This window comes from Melospiza melodia, chromosome 13 (assembly GCF_035770615.1).
Source record: "Melospiza melodia melodia isolate bMelMel2 chromosome 13, bMelMel2.pri, whole genome shotgun sequence".
In the NCBI taxonomy this organism is placed as follows: Eukaryota; Metazoa; Chordata; class Aves; order Passeriformes; family Passerellidae; genus Melospiza; species Melospiza melodia.
This window is the reverse complement of record NC_086206.1, coordinates 18,229,393-18,249,515: the sequence shown is the minus strand read 5'-3', so window position 1 is coordinate 18,249,515 and position 20,123 is coordinate 18,229,393. Positions and strand designations below refer to the sequence as shown.

Here is a 20,123-nt window from a genome sequence, read left to right as displayed (position 1 = left end):
CCTTGGCAAGCATCTTGCAGTTAAGGAGGCACAGAGAGGCCTTGCTCCCAGGCATCAAGAGCTTCAGCTGAAAATCCTGTTTGAAAAACCAGTTCTGGATTCTTCCTGTGAGACTTAAGGGAAAAAAAATTGAGGGGTTAAAAAGAGACAGAAATGGGAACTTCAAAAGTTATATCACCTCTGTGCACAAGAGGTAAAGGAAACCAGGCAGCAGCCCTCTTCCTTTTCTGTTAGGATTCCAGGCTGTGGAATAAAGATAAATTCAAGTTCACCCTCCTGTCTTTGTTTCCAAGACTTAGTAAGACAGGGGAGATATGGCAGAGCCCATCTACACAGCCATAACCATAGGAACACCAGCAACAAGGGTAAATCAACACGAGATTCCCTATCATCAGTCTGTGTTTACACTGGAGGCCTCAGGCTCCCTGCAACAACCTGGCTGGCAGTCCTGGACCTTGGTATGGCTGTGGAACTAAGTAAGGAAAGGGATTTATGGGACAAATGTAAATTTTTCTGTCCTAGTTCCCACCATCTCTTTTAGAACATGTATTTACAGCACCTGGTTTCTGCACTCGGCTTTGAAGCCGTGCTACTGCCTTCCCCCTTCACTCCCCTTGCCCAAGCTGCCCCAAACCTCAGCTTTTCCTTGACTCCTACCTCACATTTGGCCTTGCCTCAGTCCTTTTGTTTAGGAGAAGGTAGAAAGAGCTCTGGGTGTTTTCCTGAAGATCAAACCCAGGGGAGGCAGCCCCAGCAGAGGCAAGGGCCGGTACCCCAGTGCAGGGAGCAGCACAGCACAGAGGTAGAATATTGCTCAACTGGAGTTGCAGCTGCTTGGCATCTGAAAAATGTGCAGGTCTCTGAACTTGCAGGGGTTGTGTCTGCACGCTGTGACACAGCCAAGGGTCGGGATATCAGGCAGCCCTGGAAGGAGCTGTTTGTACCTGCCCTTGGGAGCAGTTATGCTTCACATATTTTTCTCCTCTGCTTTGAAAGGTCACATGGAAGAGCAGTATTTGTGAAGGTGACTGCTGGGGAGAATGGACACCTTGAAACAACCATGAGAGCTTTTCCACGTGAGCAGAAGCTCCTTCCCACTCCCATTTTTCCTGGCCTGGCCGTTGACAACATCCACAGCCCAGCAACAAGGAGCATTTACTGCCTGGGCAGAGCCAGGGAGGGACTGAGCCCGCCTCCCCTCATTTCCTCATTGCCTTTCCTCCTCCATTTATTTCCTTTGGGTTTTCCCCTTTGATTAAACTTCTGGCATGCTGGAATGTTTAATAATAAAACAGATAACTCATGGGAGATGATATTTATAAAATCTACTTCTTTTTTTTTTTTTTTTTTACTTTTTGTAAGACCTTGAGAGAAATCTATGTTCTTCCTTTTAAAATAAAAAAAAAACAAACAGAAGGTGCAGTTAACAAGTTTTCAAACAATCAATGTTTTATTTGGTTAATTTATTAAACACCTTTAAGACAATTAATTTTGGTCTGTACCCTTCTATAAAATGATTCAAGTTCTGAACAAACCTCCAATACATAAAGCAAAGTTACTTTTACCATACGCAAATTTCAGATCAAAATACAACACTCTGTTCTCTTACATTTATAAAACCCGGTCAAATACAAACGACATTAAAAAAGATAAAACACTTTCACTGATCCTTGGTACAATATTACAGCACAATTTGCACAGTGGCAACTAAGTCCTCAAAGCACAAGTCAAATACTTTAAAAAGGGAGCCTCCCTTTAGTCACCCAATGTTCTACTGAACACGTAAACAAAGCGAGTGCTACTGAATCCAGGAAAATTCCCGTGTCCCTTTTCATACCACGTGTGAGCCACAAAGCAATTCTGCAAGGGAAGCTACTGGTGAGTAACCAAAGAGCTTTCCTACTTTGCTGTTACCAGTTTTTGTGCAACTATTCCATGAAAATAAACGAATGGAGGTGGACCAGACTCTGCACTGGGCAATTTATGGCAACTAAAGTAAACCAAGAAATGAGTGTTTTTCTAAAAACAGACCATAAAACTATATTAAAAAAAAAAAAAAATAATACCGAATTATCATGGGTACAACTGGAGTAACTGCCTTTTGCTTCACCTTCAAGACATCTAATAAAGTCACAGAGTGTTTTCAATTTTTGAGTTTGTTTAATTGCAAAACCCAGTGTTTCAGCAATGGGTCAAAGTGCCATTAGAATTGCACATTTTTCTTTAATTACAGAATGCATGGTTGCATGAAACGCTCGTTTGGTGCTACACCTGAAAGCCTGCACTTACACTAACCTGTGAACGTGTGGGATCTCCTATGAAACAGAAACAAGAACAAAAATTAAAACTACAAACATAAAATGATAAAACTCAAGTCTCAGTTGATAGACATTTCTGGGAAGGTCCTACTTAGCAAACCTTGCAGCAACACCTTGAGAAGAGAAAGTAAAACCAGAAAAATGGATGGGTCTGATGTGTCCCCTCGGGCTGTGCTTTGCACAGGCAGTCAGGGCAGTTGTACCACAGTGCAACTGAAGGGTTTTTGCCTGAAGTTCTGCAACCCCTTCATTTCCCCCACCCCCAAACCACTGATTTTACTCACAGTTCAATTGTAACTTCAGTTATTCAGTCTCATCTAATGTGAAAATGTGTACATAATTAAATGGAAAAATACACTAATGTATCTAACTTTCCTCTCTCCTCCCTCCCCAAACTCACACCAAACCCATGAGGACACCACACACTCCAGAACTTTTCCTACCTGTTAATGTTCACATAATCCTGACAGAACAGAGAACTGCAAACTGCACAAATAATACATAGTTAAATAATGCTCAAGTGTAAACAATACAGGATGGACATGTTTAATAAAACCCTAGTGAGGTACAGCAAAAACTTAATTTCCTAATTTAGTGTTTTAAGTGCAATTGAAACCTGCTGCTGTACCACCCTTCTGCAAACACATCTCTCCAGAATTAAGCTGCACTACTAGGCTTATTCCCTTAAAGCTACATACCCATGCTATAACTCATTATATTGACTTAATGCAAATATTTGTGGGGAAAATTAATTTACAGGGTTAATTAAAATCTTTTTAGTATTCAAAAGGAATGATAGTAAAGGGATCAACCATGGAAAATGTGGTAATATATGTTTTTTAAAAGATTTCCAATAATTCTAACACAAAACAGCAAGTATATTTTGAAAAATGCATAGAAACCCTGTCAATACAAAAATCCCCACTGAAATTACACAACTAAGCAATTTTAATCTAAATATTTTATGTGCTTTTCTATAAAGGCCACTTTGACGTACAAATACAAAAAAATTTACATTTTTCCCCAAAATAAATTATTTGTTCCTCAATTAAAAATACTGAATATGGAAGCATAACAACCCTCTCTCATGCCAGCTGCCCATCTGCAGTGGCTATTTCTGAAGAAGAAAATCTCCTAATATTTTCAGTTACCAAAAGAAATAAGAAATGGCTTCAGCCTGTGGTCTGCTTAGCACTAGGAAAAACCTGGGGGAAGGAATGGAACAGGCTGAGCCCCTTACACTGCATGTGCTGGGGAGGGAATGGATGTACACAGAGAGAGCTTTCCTGCTGGTCTCCCAGGCTATGCACCAAAATCCCTGCTTGGAATCAGAGAAAGAAATCGAGGTCAATCTGAATTAAAGAGAGACAAAATAGAAAATAGGAGGCAGAAACTGTACGAGGTCCTGGGTGGGTTAAGTAAATGAAGAATTCAGGATCACCTGGGAGAGGAGAGCTCCTCACGGGAGGCAGAACCAGGAAAAACTGTACCCGTTTTTAACAGGGGGAGAAGAGGAACACAAGGAACAAATTTCATTGGAAAAATGAAGCAATGGGAGAACAAAGAACCTTTACCAGCAGTCCTGACCACATGGGCATTTATCACTGAATTGCCACAGAAGCAAAAAAACCAAACTCACACAGAAGCAGCAGAAATGAAAACGTACTTGGACTGATTGGAGACATCACAGGGATTCTTTACTGTAAGCACCAGATCCACAACTGACTGACACAGGGAAAGCAAGACAACACCAACCCAGGGGGCACAGCAAACCCCAAACACCTGCCATGCTCTAGGGCAGGGAGGTGCAAATGTGGTAAAGCGGCACTGGGGGGTTACAGGACAAGCTCCAGCTGACAACACCATGGGACAACAGGAGGGACACACATGGAGATCACATCATCCCGAGCCAAAACACCCAACAACCTGACCCAGCTAAACTGCTGGGCCAGGCAAGGGGACAGGAGCAAAAGCAGTGAACTAGAGTTGATCTGGAAACGAGATTCTTGGGCAGCCATTGAGTACAAGCTCTCCTAACCTTGGACCAAGGACTGGGTTTGGAAGGGCACTGGAGCTGCACTTCTGTACCACAAGGAATTCAGCTCTCTGGTGTGCTGTATTGCATAGTTTGATTGAGGTCAAAGAGCATTTATGTCTTATTTTTCCCTGTTTTAAACAGAAGTAACTCAACGTACTCCGATCAGAGCATTCCAAACCCTGCCCCCGAGTGATTAATCAATTAATTTCTAAAGGTTTTGGGGGGCACAGATAAAAGGCAAAACTCCATTCCCACACAAAGCACAGAAGGACCCACAGAACAGGTACACACATAAAAAGCCTGTAACAGTAACCACATCTGTAATAGAGGAGTCAGAGCAGGACAGCTGGATGATGGGGTAACCCTTGCTGTCCAGCTGCATGCCACAGATAGTAAAGAAAAGGTGAGTGCTTTTACCTCACCACACCAATGTGCCTTTTGTAGAAAAGGTGGCAATATATTCTGACAATATCCTGGTAATTATCAAGACCTTAGATTTGACAGAACATTGAACCTTTAGGAGAGTGGCAGCAATGTGACATCACATTCCAACACCCTCCTATTACTTGGTTCATAGAATACAGATATCATAATTGGATTATTCAATAGCTGTTTCATTCTCTTAAGATATAAGAGACTATTTGAACTGTACAAAGTCAGACTAAGCACTCTAGTTATTATTCTTATAATACATATTCATATTCTTTAACCCAATCCCACAAGATTCATGAGACTCAATAAATATGATTTACCAAGGGAAAACTCTGAAGATAGAGCATCTAATGTGAAGAAATTTTAGTTTTTCCTCCTGAAGGTAAAACAATTCCAGCTTATCAGGGTCCCACTCTGGACTATGAAGCAGTGAGCATACGAACTGGGATGCAGTTTCACATCTCTGGTTTCTCAAAAAAAGAAAAAAGTGCAGTGGAAAAACAGATGGCCAGTAGCTCCCCAGCTCTATAGGCCAGTACCTGTGGTTCCACACTGCAGACATAGCTCCAGAAGTTTCAGATTTAAATACAACAAATGCAAAATAGTAGATCTCCTATAACAGCCCATAAATGTTTATATCATAAGGAACAGTGTGGACTCATCCTTACCTGTGCAGCAGGGAGCAGCTGCAAGGCAAGGAATGATGCTGCTCCTCAGCCTTCTCTAGAATGAGAGGATCAGGAATTTGCAAGCTCAGTAGGGTTTCTCCATGGCCCCTCATTTATCAGCTGTTTTTCAGAAGCACTGCAGGTAACACAGATACTCCTGTGAGGCCACCAACCGGTGGCTCCTCTGCAGTGACAGCCTGGATGAGTTTGGATGGTCCAGAGGACAGCACCCAATGTGAGAAGGAGGGGAAGGACAAGGCAGTCTCTGGACTCTTTTCAAAAGGCTAAAGGGCTCTTAGAGTAACACAACTGAGAAATGCTACAGCACTGGGACTGCAGAGCCCAGGAGAAGGCAATAAATAACCTGCTCTCTGAGATGGGACAAATTCAAACATCAACCCTTGATCCTTCCTGCTGCTTCAGACAGGGCAGGAGTAGGACTTTATGTGCTTCAGAGAAAGAAAAACCTTCCTGTAGCAGTGTTACCAAATGCCTAAACCAAACTGATGATACAGATCAAACAAAAATAAAGACAGCACAAAAAGGAGAACAAAGCTCCTATGCAGGACTAAGATTCAGCTCTCTCCTCCACGACTTGTGTCTGCAAGAGCCACTCCTCAGAGTGCCCAATGTCACTGCAATGGCAGCACTTGCAGCTTCCCTCCTCCTTCCTTGAGCACCTGTGGCACCCAAACCCTGGGGGCTGAGCAGGAGGGGTCTGAGACAAACCCCACACCAGGCCCAACATCCCAGATGTGCCAGCCACATGGGTCAGCCTGTCCCAGACACACAGCCACGTCCTGGCAAGATTAATATTTATGGAATAGCCACCATGATGCTAATGGAAGGCTCTGGAATTAGCAGCTAATTGGTACAGTCTGCAGAGTTATGAATAGCTCCTTGTTTCACCCCTACTATTTGTGCATGGCCACTAAAATGTTTGCTACATTGAAGTCAAAGTTATATGAGCTGCTCCTCAAAATTTTAGAGGAAGATGTTCTCCATGAAGCATTTCTTGGCTTTGCTTTTACAAAGAAAGGAAAAAGGTAGCATTTTCCCATTACATTTTGTATTATTAAGGCCTTTGACAGTTTGGAAGCCATCTTTATGAAAAGGGATGCCTTTCAAAATAGAGATTGAATACTCAAAGAAAAACTCCACAGAACAAACACAAGCTGATTACCAGCTTATATTGGTACTTTTAGAAGTCAAGCACAGTGTAAGGAATTCAAATCTATGTCAAAATAGCACCTTTAGAAGCAGAAGAAAAGACATCTTTTAAAAAACTTTTTCAATCTAAGCAAAACCCCACATACCTGAAGACCACAAAGAAATGGGCAATGACATAAGTTCAGGTATGGAAGGTGGGTATTGATTTGAACAGTTTTTCCTCTGCAGGCGATTAAATGGGGAACTCCGCAGAAAAATATCTAATTAGACATTACAGAAAAATCAGTGAATCTCTCTATTGAGATAATGTATCAAGTTCACAGGCAAAACAGAGTAGAGGAAGAGAGAAAACTTTTTGATCTTTCCTTAAAAGAGCAGAGACTTCTATTTTTTAAACAGATCTCTTCCTATTTAAAAATCATCAGGACAGCCTTTCAATTGCTACTCTCATTTCCAAGTATAATAGTTACTATCAAGTAATAGAAATTTTTATTTACTTTTTACAGCAGCTGCAGGTCAACCTTGGTCTTTTTGTACAGAAACATTAATTTAAAATGAAATTAAACTGTCCTTGGGCAATGATACCATTCTGTCCTGCTTCTTGTCTGCTTTTAGGTTTTTTTAATTGAAGGACAAAATGTGATTTAAAACAAAACAAAACAAAAAATATTTGACAAAGTGCAAAGAAAGAAAAAATGAGGTAGCTGGGCATAGGGGTTTTCCCCCCCAGGACAAGGGTGCCAGGCTTCCACCACAGTGACACACACAAGGGACTGGGCTACACCTGCTCTGCCTGCAGCTCTGCTCACAGGGGTTCAGCTGATCTCTGACCTGCTGGCAGCAGTTTTACAAGCTCCATGAAAAGTCATTTCATTGTGTACTAAGCACTGTCCCCACACACACTGATGTGCAGAGATGTGCAAAGCCTGGGTGAGTTCTCACAGGGAGCAAGTTGGTGTGGCCACCCTGCTCTGACCCACAGGAGCTGTGCTCCCAGGCCCATGGGCACAGGCTGTGTGTTCAGAGGGAGAGTGAAAGCAAAATCTTGTTAATAACAGCAAAACACCTGAGGCCAGAGGAAACTGTGTGCATGGAACAGCCAGGACCTGCCCCTGATGGGCTTTAGGGTCCAAACACTGAGGGCAGTCAGTGGTGGCAATTCCATGGGTTCTGTACCAAACCCAGCCTCTTGCCCCCCTGACACTCACAGCAAGGCTTGTGCAGTATAAGGAGAATTTTGTACTGAACCTTCTCCACCCCTCAGCACTGCAAAGGAGCATCCAGGAGCCCCCCAGAACACAGCTTGCTGTCTACATCATGTAGCCAAGATAGGACAGAACACTCACCATGCATTGCAAAATGCAGACCCTTAAACACTAACATGTTTCAATTGCAAGAAGCAAACTTCAGGTTTTGGAAGTCAAGAATTTAAAAAAAAAAAAAAAAAAAAAAAAAGCTTAAAATTGACTTAGCAGGTGTTTCCCCAAGCAAACAAAAGCTAGAACAGACTTCATGTTCTCTATGCAACCCAGAGGAGTCCTTTGCACTAGTTTAAGACCAGCTCTGAAAGGGTTTGAAAGTATTTCTTAAGAGGGCACTCCCTGGCTTCCCTTCAGAAAGAAACTATAGCAAGAGCTTTACAGAATGTCAGCTGTGTTTAACTTGATCACCTCAGCAGATACCCCTGTGCACTGCTTTATTCACTCTAACAAATAAGCAGGCTTTGCTTTTTAATACATAAAAACAGTGAAACAAGTGACAGGGATGATAAAGCTTTCCTGCTATCATGTGTAAATTAATAAAGCAGATTAATAAAACCCAAAGCTTTTGCATGTGAGGTCGTCCAGGAGAGAACCTCAAGCCCAGCCAAGGATCAGGTTTTTATAGCACACTGCGTTTTGCAGATGGAAATTTAAACTTTCCAAAATGGCTTTTGCTTTCATCAGGTACAAATTTGTTCCACAGGGTTTTTTTTTTCCTGTTCTGAAATTGGCAGCCCAATAACAGAATGCACAGAAATGACATTTGAGAAACAAGTGCACAGCTGGTGGCAGGAGGTCAGTCAGGCTCTGACAGGGTTTAGAGCTACAGATGAAAGAAACTTGACCTCGACAAAAACTGAGGTTGTCTCAGCAAGAAACTCAAAAGAAATGGAAGAAAGTCAAATAAATTAAGAAAAAAAATTAAATTAGTGCCTCAGGTGGTAATTCAAAACCCCCTAGTATTAAAAAAAAATTAATTTATGTTTTATCAATAAAATAACACTGATTACACACAAGGGATGCTTCTTTCTATTATTGTAATCAGACCTGTCAGCTTTTACCAGGGCTCAGAACCACCTCACTTCATTATGCAAATTCAAGGGCACAGGTAGGCAGTGGCATTGAGCAGCTTCATGGACTGAAGTGCTCTGGCAAGTGTTCTCTGCTCACAAACCCTGCAAAACTACTGGGCATCAAGATTTGACCTTTTTCCATTGAAAAGCTCCAATCTTCCAGCTCACTTTTCAAGATATTCCAATAGATTATTTCAAATAACCTCCAGATATTATTCTATACCAGTCCTTTATGTATTGCAAATAGTTTTATAACTAAAAAGCAGCTACCTAGAATAAGTAATTAAAAAATATTATTCAGATTTGGTATCACCAATTAATTTTCAACATAATCACCTGTTGGTGGTAGCTCATAGTTTAATACTCTTATTACCCTTAATCCTTTTAAACAGGTGTTTATCAAGCTGGGCACTATGAATGGCTTTAGTCTCTGTTTTTAGGTAACATGTTAATCAAAATTTTGGGAGAACTGATTGCTGGAGCACAGCAGCAGTCAGACTGCAGAGTCACACTGGGCATGGCTGGTCAGAGGTGTCACCTTAAACCCTGGCTGCAATCCTTCCTACAGCAAGGAATTTCCCCGGGAAAAAAAAATAAGAAAAAAAAAAAAAACACACCAAAACCCACAGGGATGATGGAGAGCAGGTGCCAAACTTATTAAAGAACTTCAGAGCACACAGAGGTGACCCCCACAGAAAATGAGCAGAGTTTCCCCAAACCCCACTGCCTTTAGCTTTTACTGGCTCACCTTCCCAAGCCCTGTGCTTTCCTCTCACAGACCATGTGCCCTGGAAACACAGCTCCAAAAAAAACCAAGGAAGAGCATCAGAAAATGGCAAATGTCAAAAGGCTGCAGCAGTGACGACTGAAACACAGGCCTGTACTCAGTCCTGAACGGGAACAGGAAATACTCCTTTGGGAAGATGGAAATAGCAGCTTCTACAAACACGGATGCAATTAACACCCCTCCCACCCACCTGAAGGAGCCATTTAAGTACTCCAAAGAGCTAAAGAGAACACAACCCCCAAATCCTCAGTGCTAAATTAGAGGCAGAAAGGATCCATTTAACACTAAATTAAATATAATTCCTTGGAAAGCATTGCTGTGAGTGGCACCAAACCACACTTAAGTTACAATGCTGTCTGCCCGTGTCCCTGGGCACAGCCACATTTCCCGAGGCACAGTTTCATTCTGCAGGTCGATAAATGCAAACAAATTGTACTTAATCTGAACAGTTATAATTTTAAATACTAAAGCCTGTTGTCAGCTGCCTTTTATTATATATTTGCATGGCACCAGTGCTCTAATAAAGAGCAAAGTGTCCATTTGCATCACGTGGAGTGATACTCAAGGCAGCTGTGAGAACAGTATTAAAAAAAAAAAAAAAAAAGAAGATTTACATTGCTTCCAATAGCATTCATTTAAAAAAAAAAGAACCACTGCTCTTTTTTGGAACACAGTGAATTTTAAGCATATCTGTATTTTAGTAGAACAGTTGAATTATTGTTATACACAGAAGAACCCAAAAGTTTGGCACTTTTAACAATTTGGATTTGTTATTGCATCCTCCACTCTGCATGGCACATGCATGGTGGCAGAGCCCCTGCACAGCATTTACAGAACAAACTGAGAAACTGCAGTTAAAACAGGGGAAAACCTCCCCAGACCCCTCTTTCTGTACTTGTGCATTTACTGAGTCATGCAGGCACCAGAAATATTGCAAAGCAACCCAAGCTGCCTGGTGTGTTCTGGAGGGGGAGCTCAGAAGCCAGGCGGTTCAGTAGCTTTGATAAAATCCTTATTTTCACATCAAGATCTGTGCTCCTGAAGGCAGGCTGTGTGCCTGGCACGTGCTGTGCAAACACCAGGGACACAGCCTGCCCACAGCTATCAGTGAGCTGATTTTGAGCTTCTTTTGGTTTCAGATTCACCTCTGTCCTCTTGTGTAATTTTGTATTAATTTGCCTTCAATTTAAAGATGAAGTACCCTCAAAGCTACAGAAATTCACTTGACCAAAAGCAGCTGGGTTGACACTTTCACAATAACTAAAATTTAAGGATTAGCTGACAAAATATTTAAGGACAACTAGACCTTGCTATGGTACAGCAAAACAGAAGACTTTTCAGAATGCCTCTTATTCAAGTTATAAAACCAGCAAGGGAGAGGATCTGAAATCCAGCCCTGACTCTTTAGGAACATGAGCATCTGTCAAGGCCAGGTAAGGAACAGAGCCAGGCCAGGCATGTGCCTCCCTCAGAAACTCAAGGGATTTATTTTATGAGAGCAACAGCACTTTACACCTTTGCTCCTGTAATCTCTCTCTGCTGTGCAGAGCAGCCACAAGGCTACAAGTGTAAAACAAGCACAGAGGACACTGCTGTGTGCTTACAGTAGTATATTTTTTCCCCCACTTTTCCCCCTAAAATTGACAATTCCAAAATTTTTCAAAAATTATCTGTGGCACATGAAAAAAAGGAAGAAACTTTTCTTGGGGGAATTGTGGGAAGGGATGGAGTAAGAGGAGAAAAAAGCCACCACTCATCCCATCTTCCACAATTCCTACCTGTATTTGGTGATTTTCTGATTTCAGTAGCTGAAGTTGGTCCAATTCCTCAGCAGGGAAAGGAAAATGGATGCAGAGGCCCAGCCCAAGTGCCTCAAGCTCAAGATGGCCCAGCCAGTCCCCATCCTGCATGCACAGCTGGCCAGGACACACATTCAAACTGTCACTTGTGGAGGACCTGGCTCAATGTCAGTGCCAACAATGAGCTGGGAGGAATTAAGGCCACTGTGCTAAGCAAGGACAACTTAAACAAGGTTCTAAGCTGCCAAACCACCTAAAACCCCTGGACTGCAACTCAGAAAAACTCCTGAGTTGTTCAGCTATCATGTGCAGGAATACACAGTGCCAGGAGAGCAGGGACAGCTGAGTGGTGGCATTTACCAGTGAACCCAGTTCAATCTAGAGCTGTTTGCACATTCAACACTCAGCAAACTGGTGACCTCCCTCCTCTCAGCACCTCTGGGACCATCACAGCCTCCCTTCTGAAGGCAACCACCCCTTGGAAAAGAGAAAGAGAAGCCAGGGGTGAGCTCTGCCTCTTCACCCCTACACCACCACTGGTACAATCCCTGCAGAAAGGAGAGCCTTGGTTTCAAACCACACTTATGGTGTGGTTACAGTTCTTCACTATAACCACACCATAAGCCTTGCTCCAAATTCTGAGGGAAATCGAACCTGGTTATTGCACAATCCAAGGGACACACTCACAGATCAGAGCTGGACAGACAGACAGACAGACAGGAAGACACATCCCTTCCCTCCTGAACACACAGAGGCTAGAACAGCTCCTGGATCAGTCCCACAGACAATGCAGAAGGGGAATGGTCCCATCCCCTTAGGCAAGGCCAAGGAAGCCAGTTTTGAGATCTCAGGAGTGCCTAAATCTTGAGCACCCCAGAAAGCATCCCTGGAGAATTGGTCCCAGCCACATGGAACAAGTACAATGTGCTCAGAAATTCAGTTTGTGACTGGTTCAGGTACAGAGGCTTAAACTTCTTGGTCAAATCTCACTGAGTGCATTCACAACATGCTCCAATCACCAGCAGATTTGTTTCTTTTATTTATATTTTCTTTAAAAAAAAAACAAACTAAGAACACCTAGTGTTAATCCTACTCTAAGTGTAAACATTTGGTTCAGTAACTTGAACTGCAAAACACTGCTAGAGTATTTACTTGGGTTTATCATGTGCATTTATCACTTACGTTTTCTGGATGCTGAATGCCCTCAAGTGTACTGGGAAGCTACAGGGACTCGGGAGATAGCAGCTGCAATATTCTCAATAACATTTTCTGAAGTTTTCCAAGCCACTTAGAAAACTGAGCTCAAAGTGAAACAGATACTTAGGAACATTCATCACTTTTGAATATGGGATCTTGGCACTTTGTCTGAGGAAAAAAAAATTGATCCATGTAAGATTTTTTAAAAAAGGGAAGTTTAACAGATAAACTAACAGCACTTGATTTATTTCAAAAGCCAGCCAAGGATGGAAATAGTGGTTCACATTTCTGTAGTAAAGCATTATATATAAATTTAAAATCTAAAGACATATATATACACACACCAAGTTACTGCAATGCATAAATATATAAACTTTTTAATATGCCAACTAATATAGGTCAGAAAATCGATGTATATACTTCAAGTTTTGCAGCACTTCAGCATTGTAAAAAATAAAAATAAAAAAGGTCAATGGATTGGCTGCTGCCCTTTTCCCCACCCTCCCACACTCCTCTGCTCAGGAATCAGAGTAATTCCAACCCCACATCAGTGTTATGGAAGGACAGACCAGAAATAAGTTTCAGAATGGCTCTTCAAGGACTATTTAGTGAAATACCAATATTTTGAATTAGCTTGGGATCATATTTCAACGTATGTAAGATGATTTCAATAAAGATGACAAAGGTTTACACTAACACAACTGAGGGCAGAGTTTGGCTTGTCTGAGGTCCACAGAGTTGCAGAGTGGAAAGTCTTGTATGTAGTTATAATACTGGTTGTACAAAGTCTCTTTTTCTGAAGGACAGGAGGTATTGTTTCTATTTTCCATCTCTCCCATTTTATTCCTTTTAAATAAATACAGGTTATGTCCCACCCATCACAACAACAAAAAAATCAAAAATTGAGGTAAAACTGTTCTACCAGCTAATCTTGACTACAAATAAAAAGTCAATTAAATATCACTACTGATGTGAACAAGGCTTAGTAAGAAATAAAACGTAAGATACTAAGTTCTTCACTATAACCACACCTTAAAACCCAGCTTTCAAAGTCAGACAGCAGTAAACAAGACTGTACTGCAGCACAGTAATCATTAGTAAACCAACTTTTGATCCCAATTTAAAGTCACTGTACAAATTTTTCTTAACTCTTGTCCAAACCCCATGTTTTCTGCAAAATAAATATATCCTTGTCATATTTCACCTTTGTTCTAAGAGACATAAAATACACCTTTCTACAATCCTCCATCTTAAAAACCATTCTTAGCTTGCAAGCAATCTCAAGTAAAAAGGAACACTATTTAGTTTGTCCTTTTGCTCTTACCAAAAGCAGCAATCATCACTAACTGTTCCAAACATGTCTTTCCTTTTCACTTGAAGGAAAACAGCCACCAAAGCCCACCCAGAAGCACACGCCACCCACCTGCAGACCAGTTCATCAGGCTACTCGAATGACAGCGTAGGAAAAAACTGTTTACTTCTTTGTGGTGTACTGTATCCATTTTCTGGGGTGTATCCATTTCAGATTAGTCCATTTTATATATATTAAAAATATTTGTCAGAATGAAACCGTTGCAAATCAATGAAAAACCATATGTACACACCTCCACCATTTTTTAGGCACAGACCTTATCTTTTGAGAAAGGACTAGAAATAAAAGGTGCAATGACCAACAACTCCTGTGGCCTCATGCTCCAACAGCAGCACACCAGGGAGGTTGGTTGTCATGTAGCTTCTGTGTATTACAGCTATCCAGTTCCAGATAGCACATGGATTCGTATCAGTTCCCCGCAGGGGAAACGCACCTGAAAGCTTTTTTTGTTTTTTGCTTTTCAATAAGCTTCGCCAAAGGAAACAGATTCCCACCAGTTTCAGACCCAAAATCCTCCTTCAATACCAAGGTTTAAACTCCAAATGGTTACGACTGAAGGTGTTTCCTTGATCTCCCCCTTTTATTTTCCCCCTTCTCTTCTCTTTAATGTGTACTTAAGTTATTTGTTCCCAAAACAAGTACTGAGACTCAAGCTTTGTAAGCATTTAAAACAAAAACAGTTACCATACCAAAGCACAGCATACAGTGTAATTTTCAGCTGTAATTTCTCAGCTTTTCCTTTAAATAGAGCTAGATTATGGTGGACTGCACAGAACTCTTCCAGTCTGGTCCCCTGGCAGCACGGGCTCACGGAGAAGGTACGCGGATGCGGAACAATCCCTGCTGCAGCTGCAGCCGGAAGAGTTTGCAGTTGGCGATGCGCAGCGCCGCGCAGCCCGTCCGGCGCAGGTCCGAGGGGAACAGCGGCTTGGTGCGCTGCCAGGTGCCCGTGCTCCTCTTAAATTCCCTAACATAGTCATAGTTTGTACCTGAATTAACGAAAGAAAGAGATGGAATGCTTAAAACTCACTGCGCCTGCCACCATTAGTAAGGCAAATACGTGAACGAGAGCAGGCACAGGAACACAAACCAGTGTCTGCATGGGTGGTTGAAATTATTGTCAAAAAGGAACTACTATGACATTTCTGATCTACTTAAACCCATCAAACTTGGAATTTTGTTTGCTTATATTTTGGAGAAAGCCCTGCTACACACTCATATACATACACATGGCCACAAAAGTCTTCCAAATCTCTTTTACAGAGTGTGGCCAGATGCTGGTGGCTCCGAACTGAGTGTCTGATAGCACACATCGATTTGGTTGGGATTGAGAGCCAAGAGTCACTATCACATCCTTATGAACCACTGGACGATGCCCCTAGAATGCAGAATTGCCTGTTTCCCACTGCAAAGACAGGAGTTACAACCTCAGACACTAACAGGTCTTCTTACACTTAGATAAAAGCAGTAACACACTCTTAGTCTTGACCTCTTGTGGTCTTCAAACTAATCAACCAAATCAAGCCAATGTTCATGGCACTGAACTTGTTACTGAAGAGTCCAAAACCAACCTGTGTGTTTTTGTATGTCCAGCATAATCCCCTTGAGCCACAGTGACAGAAGTATCCCAGCTTCTTATTTTTAAAATATTCAGTCTTCATACCAAGTATTGAAAATATTGGAAGGAAATGAGCATAAAGAGGTTTTTAGTCTGGTTCTGACCTGTATCGAGATCTCCAATCACATATATGCTGGCTCCGATGGGCACAGCTCCATACACAAAAGAAGAGCTAGTTGGGATACATAGGTTCTGGTCATTTAGATAAATCCACCTGTAAAAATAACAATTCAAAAACAGGATTTGATTTTTAGTGAACACATTTAAAAAAATAATCCTGAGTCTTTTTGCAGCTGTAATCTTTGACTTAAAAGTAGAGTGTACATATTTGTTATGTAAAGGGAACATTGTATAGTTTGGGATAGTCCTGGTTTCTCCCAGCCAGGAAAAGCAGCTAGTACTGCTGACTGCTGTATCCTAAAGTTGCTCAATTTCAGAATTGCTCCACTCATCTGTATAATCTACCTCTAATAAATTCTTCTTGCAGCCACACAGTGTGACCTTCTGGAAGGGAGCAGGCATGTTAGAGAGCCAACAACAGCAATGCCAGTCAGTCTTCTCTACAGAGAAAATTTTAGGCAGTTTTGTCTTAAAAATAGTCTTTAAATTGTCTTTAAAATAAACACATATAAATTTTAATGATCCATAGTAAGGGAAAAAACCAATTGCTATAGCAGAACCTTGTTATTAAGCAGTGTCTCTCCCATATAATTCTTCAACTTCTTTAACAGTGCTTTATCAGGGACAACAAATCCTTGCCAGCTATGAAGAATGAAGCACTTGGCAATGCTTAACTTCAAACAAGGGATAAAAGACTGGAAATCAAAGAGGTAATGGAATTTGGAAAAGAAATGTCCTTTATCTGGAATTGCCACAGATCTTCCCAATCTCATATCAGGCTCTTTTCAATCCCTTTCCAGCTCCTACAGTAATCTTACAATTCCCCTGTGTTCACTGTAAGCTCAGGCTCATTTCAACACTACATCAGCCTGATCTTTCCACCATGTGAAAAGCAGTTTTTCTTGTTGAAGCCTTTGGAAAACAGGCAGGGATATACTCCTCATCCACATGGGATGCTGGTTTATAAAGAGGTCCCAAGAGTTATCAGCATCCTCTCTGTGGTTCTGAACAAATTCCTACAAAATGCTGCTGCACCTTTGCAGATGCTGTCACAGTTACCACACACAGACCCTGACATGTACAAATCCAGGCATTTCAGGGGACTGCTCCTACACTTCTTATTAAAGGATTTACAGAGAACATAAAGGTCTGAGAAACCTCTGAAAATCATCCCATATATTTTCATGGCCATACCAGGTTAATTTGAAGGAAAAAGTTAGAAAATGCCCTCACAGATACTGCTGATCTTTGAAAATTCTGCATCATTTGAACTCCTGATTCAGAAGTAAACCACTCTTCTGGCCCTGAAGGAGATGCTACTCCATATCAATTATCTTGGAGACAGAAATCAATTTTTAAAGGGCAAATGAAAGGATTGGCTGTCCATTATTTTGTCTGTGCTGTACACTGAAGGATTAACGTTGTGCACAAAGCAAGGAAATAGTTTGTAGCTGTCACAGAGGAGGACAGATGGACTAATAAGAGAAAAGGAGAAGTTCTCTACACTGGTTTAGAAACTCTCACAGATCAAAACAACTTGCACCATATTTCATTAGCTTCCTTCCCTTACTGTAGGAGGAGGACACAGTATTTTCATTGCTTTTTAGCAGCAAGTGACCTAAGATTCTGAAAACTGAGTAAGTAGCAGAGAAATGCAGAAGGAAGACTGGATTATTATTATTATTATTTTTAAATTCTAACTATAGGACAAGATTAAGGAAAGGAAAAAACTCAAATCTAGTATCTACACTAGATACTCTGGGTTTTGGAGTTTAAATAAAAAACCTAAACCCACAGGGTGAGACCCAAGCATTTTCCTACTGTGCATCACCAAAGGACAGTATTAAAGTTTCTGTAGCTGCTTGTGAAAATTCATCCTCAGGCTTTCTCAACGTGTATGCTTTAAAAAACAGGCAGCACTTTTCAGGAACACTCACAGCAGCTTTAGCAGTTAAAACTAGGAAGGAACAAAGACAGGAAGGGCATGGGGTCACGTTTCATCAGAATTTGACTAAGCTCCAACTAATGTGGGTTGTGCCTGCTGTTTGAACAGTATGGAAAAAACACCATGACCAAAAATTCACAATCTTCAAGAATCTGAAAACAGTCCTTGGAACAGAACTCTTGCGTACTTCCCTGGGTTGGCTCCACTCAAACCCAGTCCAAGAGGAGCAGGGGGGAGGCAAATCCTGCTGCAACCAGGGGCAGAAGTGACGGCTCTGAAACTGGAACAGGATTCCACCCAATTTAAAAAAAGAAGGGAAGGAAGCCTAATTTCTTTCAGTCTTAAAGAGAGAGAAACAAAATGATCCATCCACACTGCTGTAGATAACGAGTGGGATGGGGGTAACTGCTTTACTTCCAAGTGGGAAGTAAATAAAGATGTGATACAGAGCCAACATATTCCAGACACGTCACCTCAAGATCAGCCCAGCTGAGAAAGGAAGCTTGGAAATGAATGAAAATCCACATTCCTCTCATCTGACAGTGCTGTCAATCAGTGTTCTCATTACATTTGCATAAGCACTTGCTTTTAATGAAATTCCTGCACACTGACTGGAAGAACGTTGCTAATTACACATACTATGTTACAAGACTGTTTAGTTCACTAGTTATATGCTGCTGAAAGCTCTTCCTTATTTCCATGATGGTCCAGTAGCAAAAAGAACATTGTAAAGGATATTTTACCAAAGTACTGCTGCTGAAAATTCTCTCTCGCTTTTATCCCCCTTAGTACCTGCAAATTCTCATAATTCTTTTTTGAATCATGAGAAGAAGGAAGAAATCCTACCCCACTTACAGACCACCAGGAAAAGGCAGCAGTGGCCATACACCAGCAGATATTGCAAAGAATCCTGAAGTCAGATTGGGCTGTATTAAATATTTCCAGCCATCCACATAGAAAAGAAAAAACTGAGTGTGTACAGACATCATGCAATTCTCCACTCACCTATACAGTGCAAAAAGTGTATTATAAATTATGAACTCTGATAGAAAGTCTGACCCATCAAGGTCCTGATGTATTTAAGACTTCCTGCTTTTTATGGAGTAGACCAACACTGGGTCACTGAGTGAAGGATACCTTCACATTTCCATCTTCCATTTTCACATTCATTAAATCTGTTTTTAGCTTGATCGATATTTAAAAAAACAGGATACAATGCACACAAAACTCAATCTATAGACTTTGAAAAAAAATCTGCATCCTGCAAAAACCCTGCAGTCTGACATACAGCTTTTTCTATCTTTGGGTTCACTTAAATCCACTCATGCACATGACTCTAAAAACAGCCTGACAAAACATTTATTAATTGAAAAATCTCAGTTACAGCAGTGCTTCAAGTATGAGAATTATTTCCTACATTACCCCGCTCACATTTCATGTGGATGCTACTATTTTGTCTCACTTCATTTATTCTATTACTTGTTTATACAGCACAGCTTAACAGGAGTCTCAATGTTTATTTTTTTGCTAGTGTGAAGATCTCAGCACATCCCCAGTCTTTGAAAAGTCTGCGTCATGGTTAAGAATAACAATTCTGAAAGACTCTGCACTGTGAGTTATTTTAGAGTAAGTTGCTGTCAAAGTAAACAATATTAAACAAGTCCAGTCCTTTAATCCAATTCAAGCCAGAATTATGGCAGCTTACATGAATTAATATGTTTATATACTGATGTGAGTACATCCTTAGACATTGACTCTGGGTAAAAGCTGTAACTCAGACACTCAGGCTCTGGGTGCCTGGCAGGATGCTGCAGCCTGGGCTCTGGCAATGAGGCCTGAGGCACACATGGAAATTTGTGCAGGTGACACAGGTGTGCAGTGCTGCACGTACCCCAGAACCAGCACCATCCACAGCTGAGCTCACAGCCCAGAGAGTTCTCTGCATCCACACGGAAAGTGAACACAATGGAGCTCTCCACTTACTTAAAAACAGCTGGAAAAGCCCACAGCTCATTACAAAGTATTGGCAAGTAACTTTTAAAAAAAGTCACTGTGAATTTTGGTTTGAGACTGCAAGAATTGATCTGCTACACAGAGCTCTGAGGGTACTGAAACCAGGGATAACTGACAGACCCTGGAGCTGAGTGCTGGAACATGACACAGAGACACTGCACCCTCTTCTGGCTACAGCACCCCTGGCCTGAGCTGGGGCCTCTTATACCCTGGGAGCAGCTGCCACCATCCCAGCCTTCCCTGGTCCCCAGTCTCCACAGAAACACCCCAAACCTGTGCCCTGCCTGCACGTTCATGCTGAGCTACATTTC

At 41.5% G+C, this 20,123-nt stretch overlaps 1 protein-coding gene across 2 annotated transcripts in view; it reads right to left on the bottom strand.

Annotated features, from left to right (window-relative positions):
* Window positions 1-1,431: 1,431 nt before the first annotated feature.
* Window positions 1,432-20,123, bottom strand: part of GAN (gigaxonin) — a 39,846-nt gene continuing 21,154 nt past the window's right edge. Inside the window, exons 10-12 of one of the 2 annotated variants that reach the window (XR_010029399.1) lie at window positions 15,839-15,948; window positions 14,168-15,105; window positions 1,432-12,912 (exon numbers count right to left, since the gene is read on the bottom strand). Coding sequence is in view for 1 of the 2 variants with exons in the window: in XM_063168078.1 (XP_063024148.1) it covers window positions 14,924-15,105; window positions 15,839-15,948 (292 nt within the window). In the remaining variant the exon portion in view is untranslated. Of the gene's footprint in view, window positions 15,106-15,838; window positions 15,949-20,123 lie in introns of both variants that reach the window. The other variant, XM_063168078.1, reaches the window with a different exon arrangement.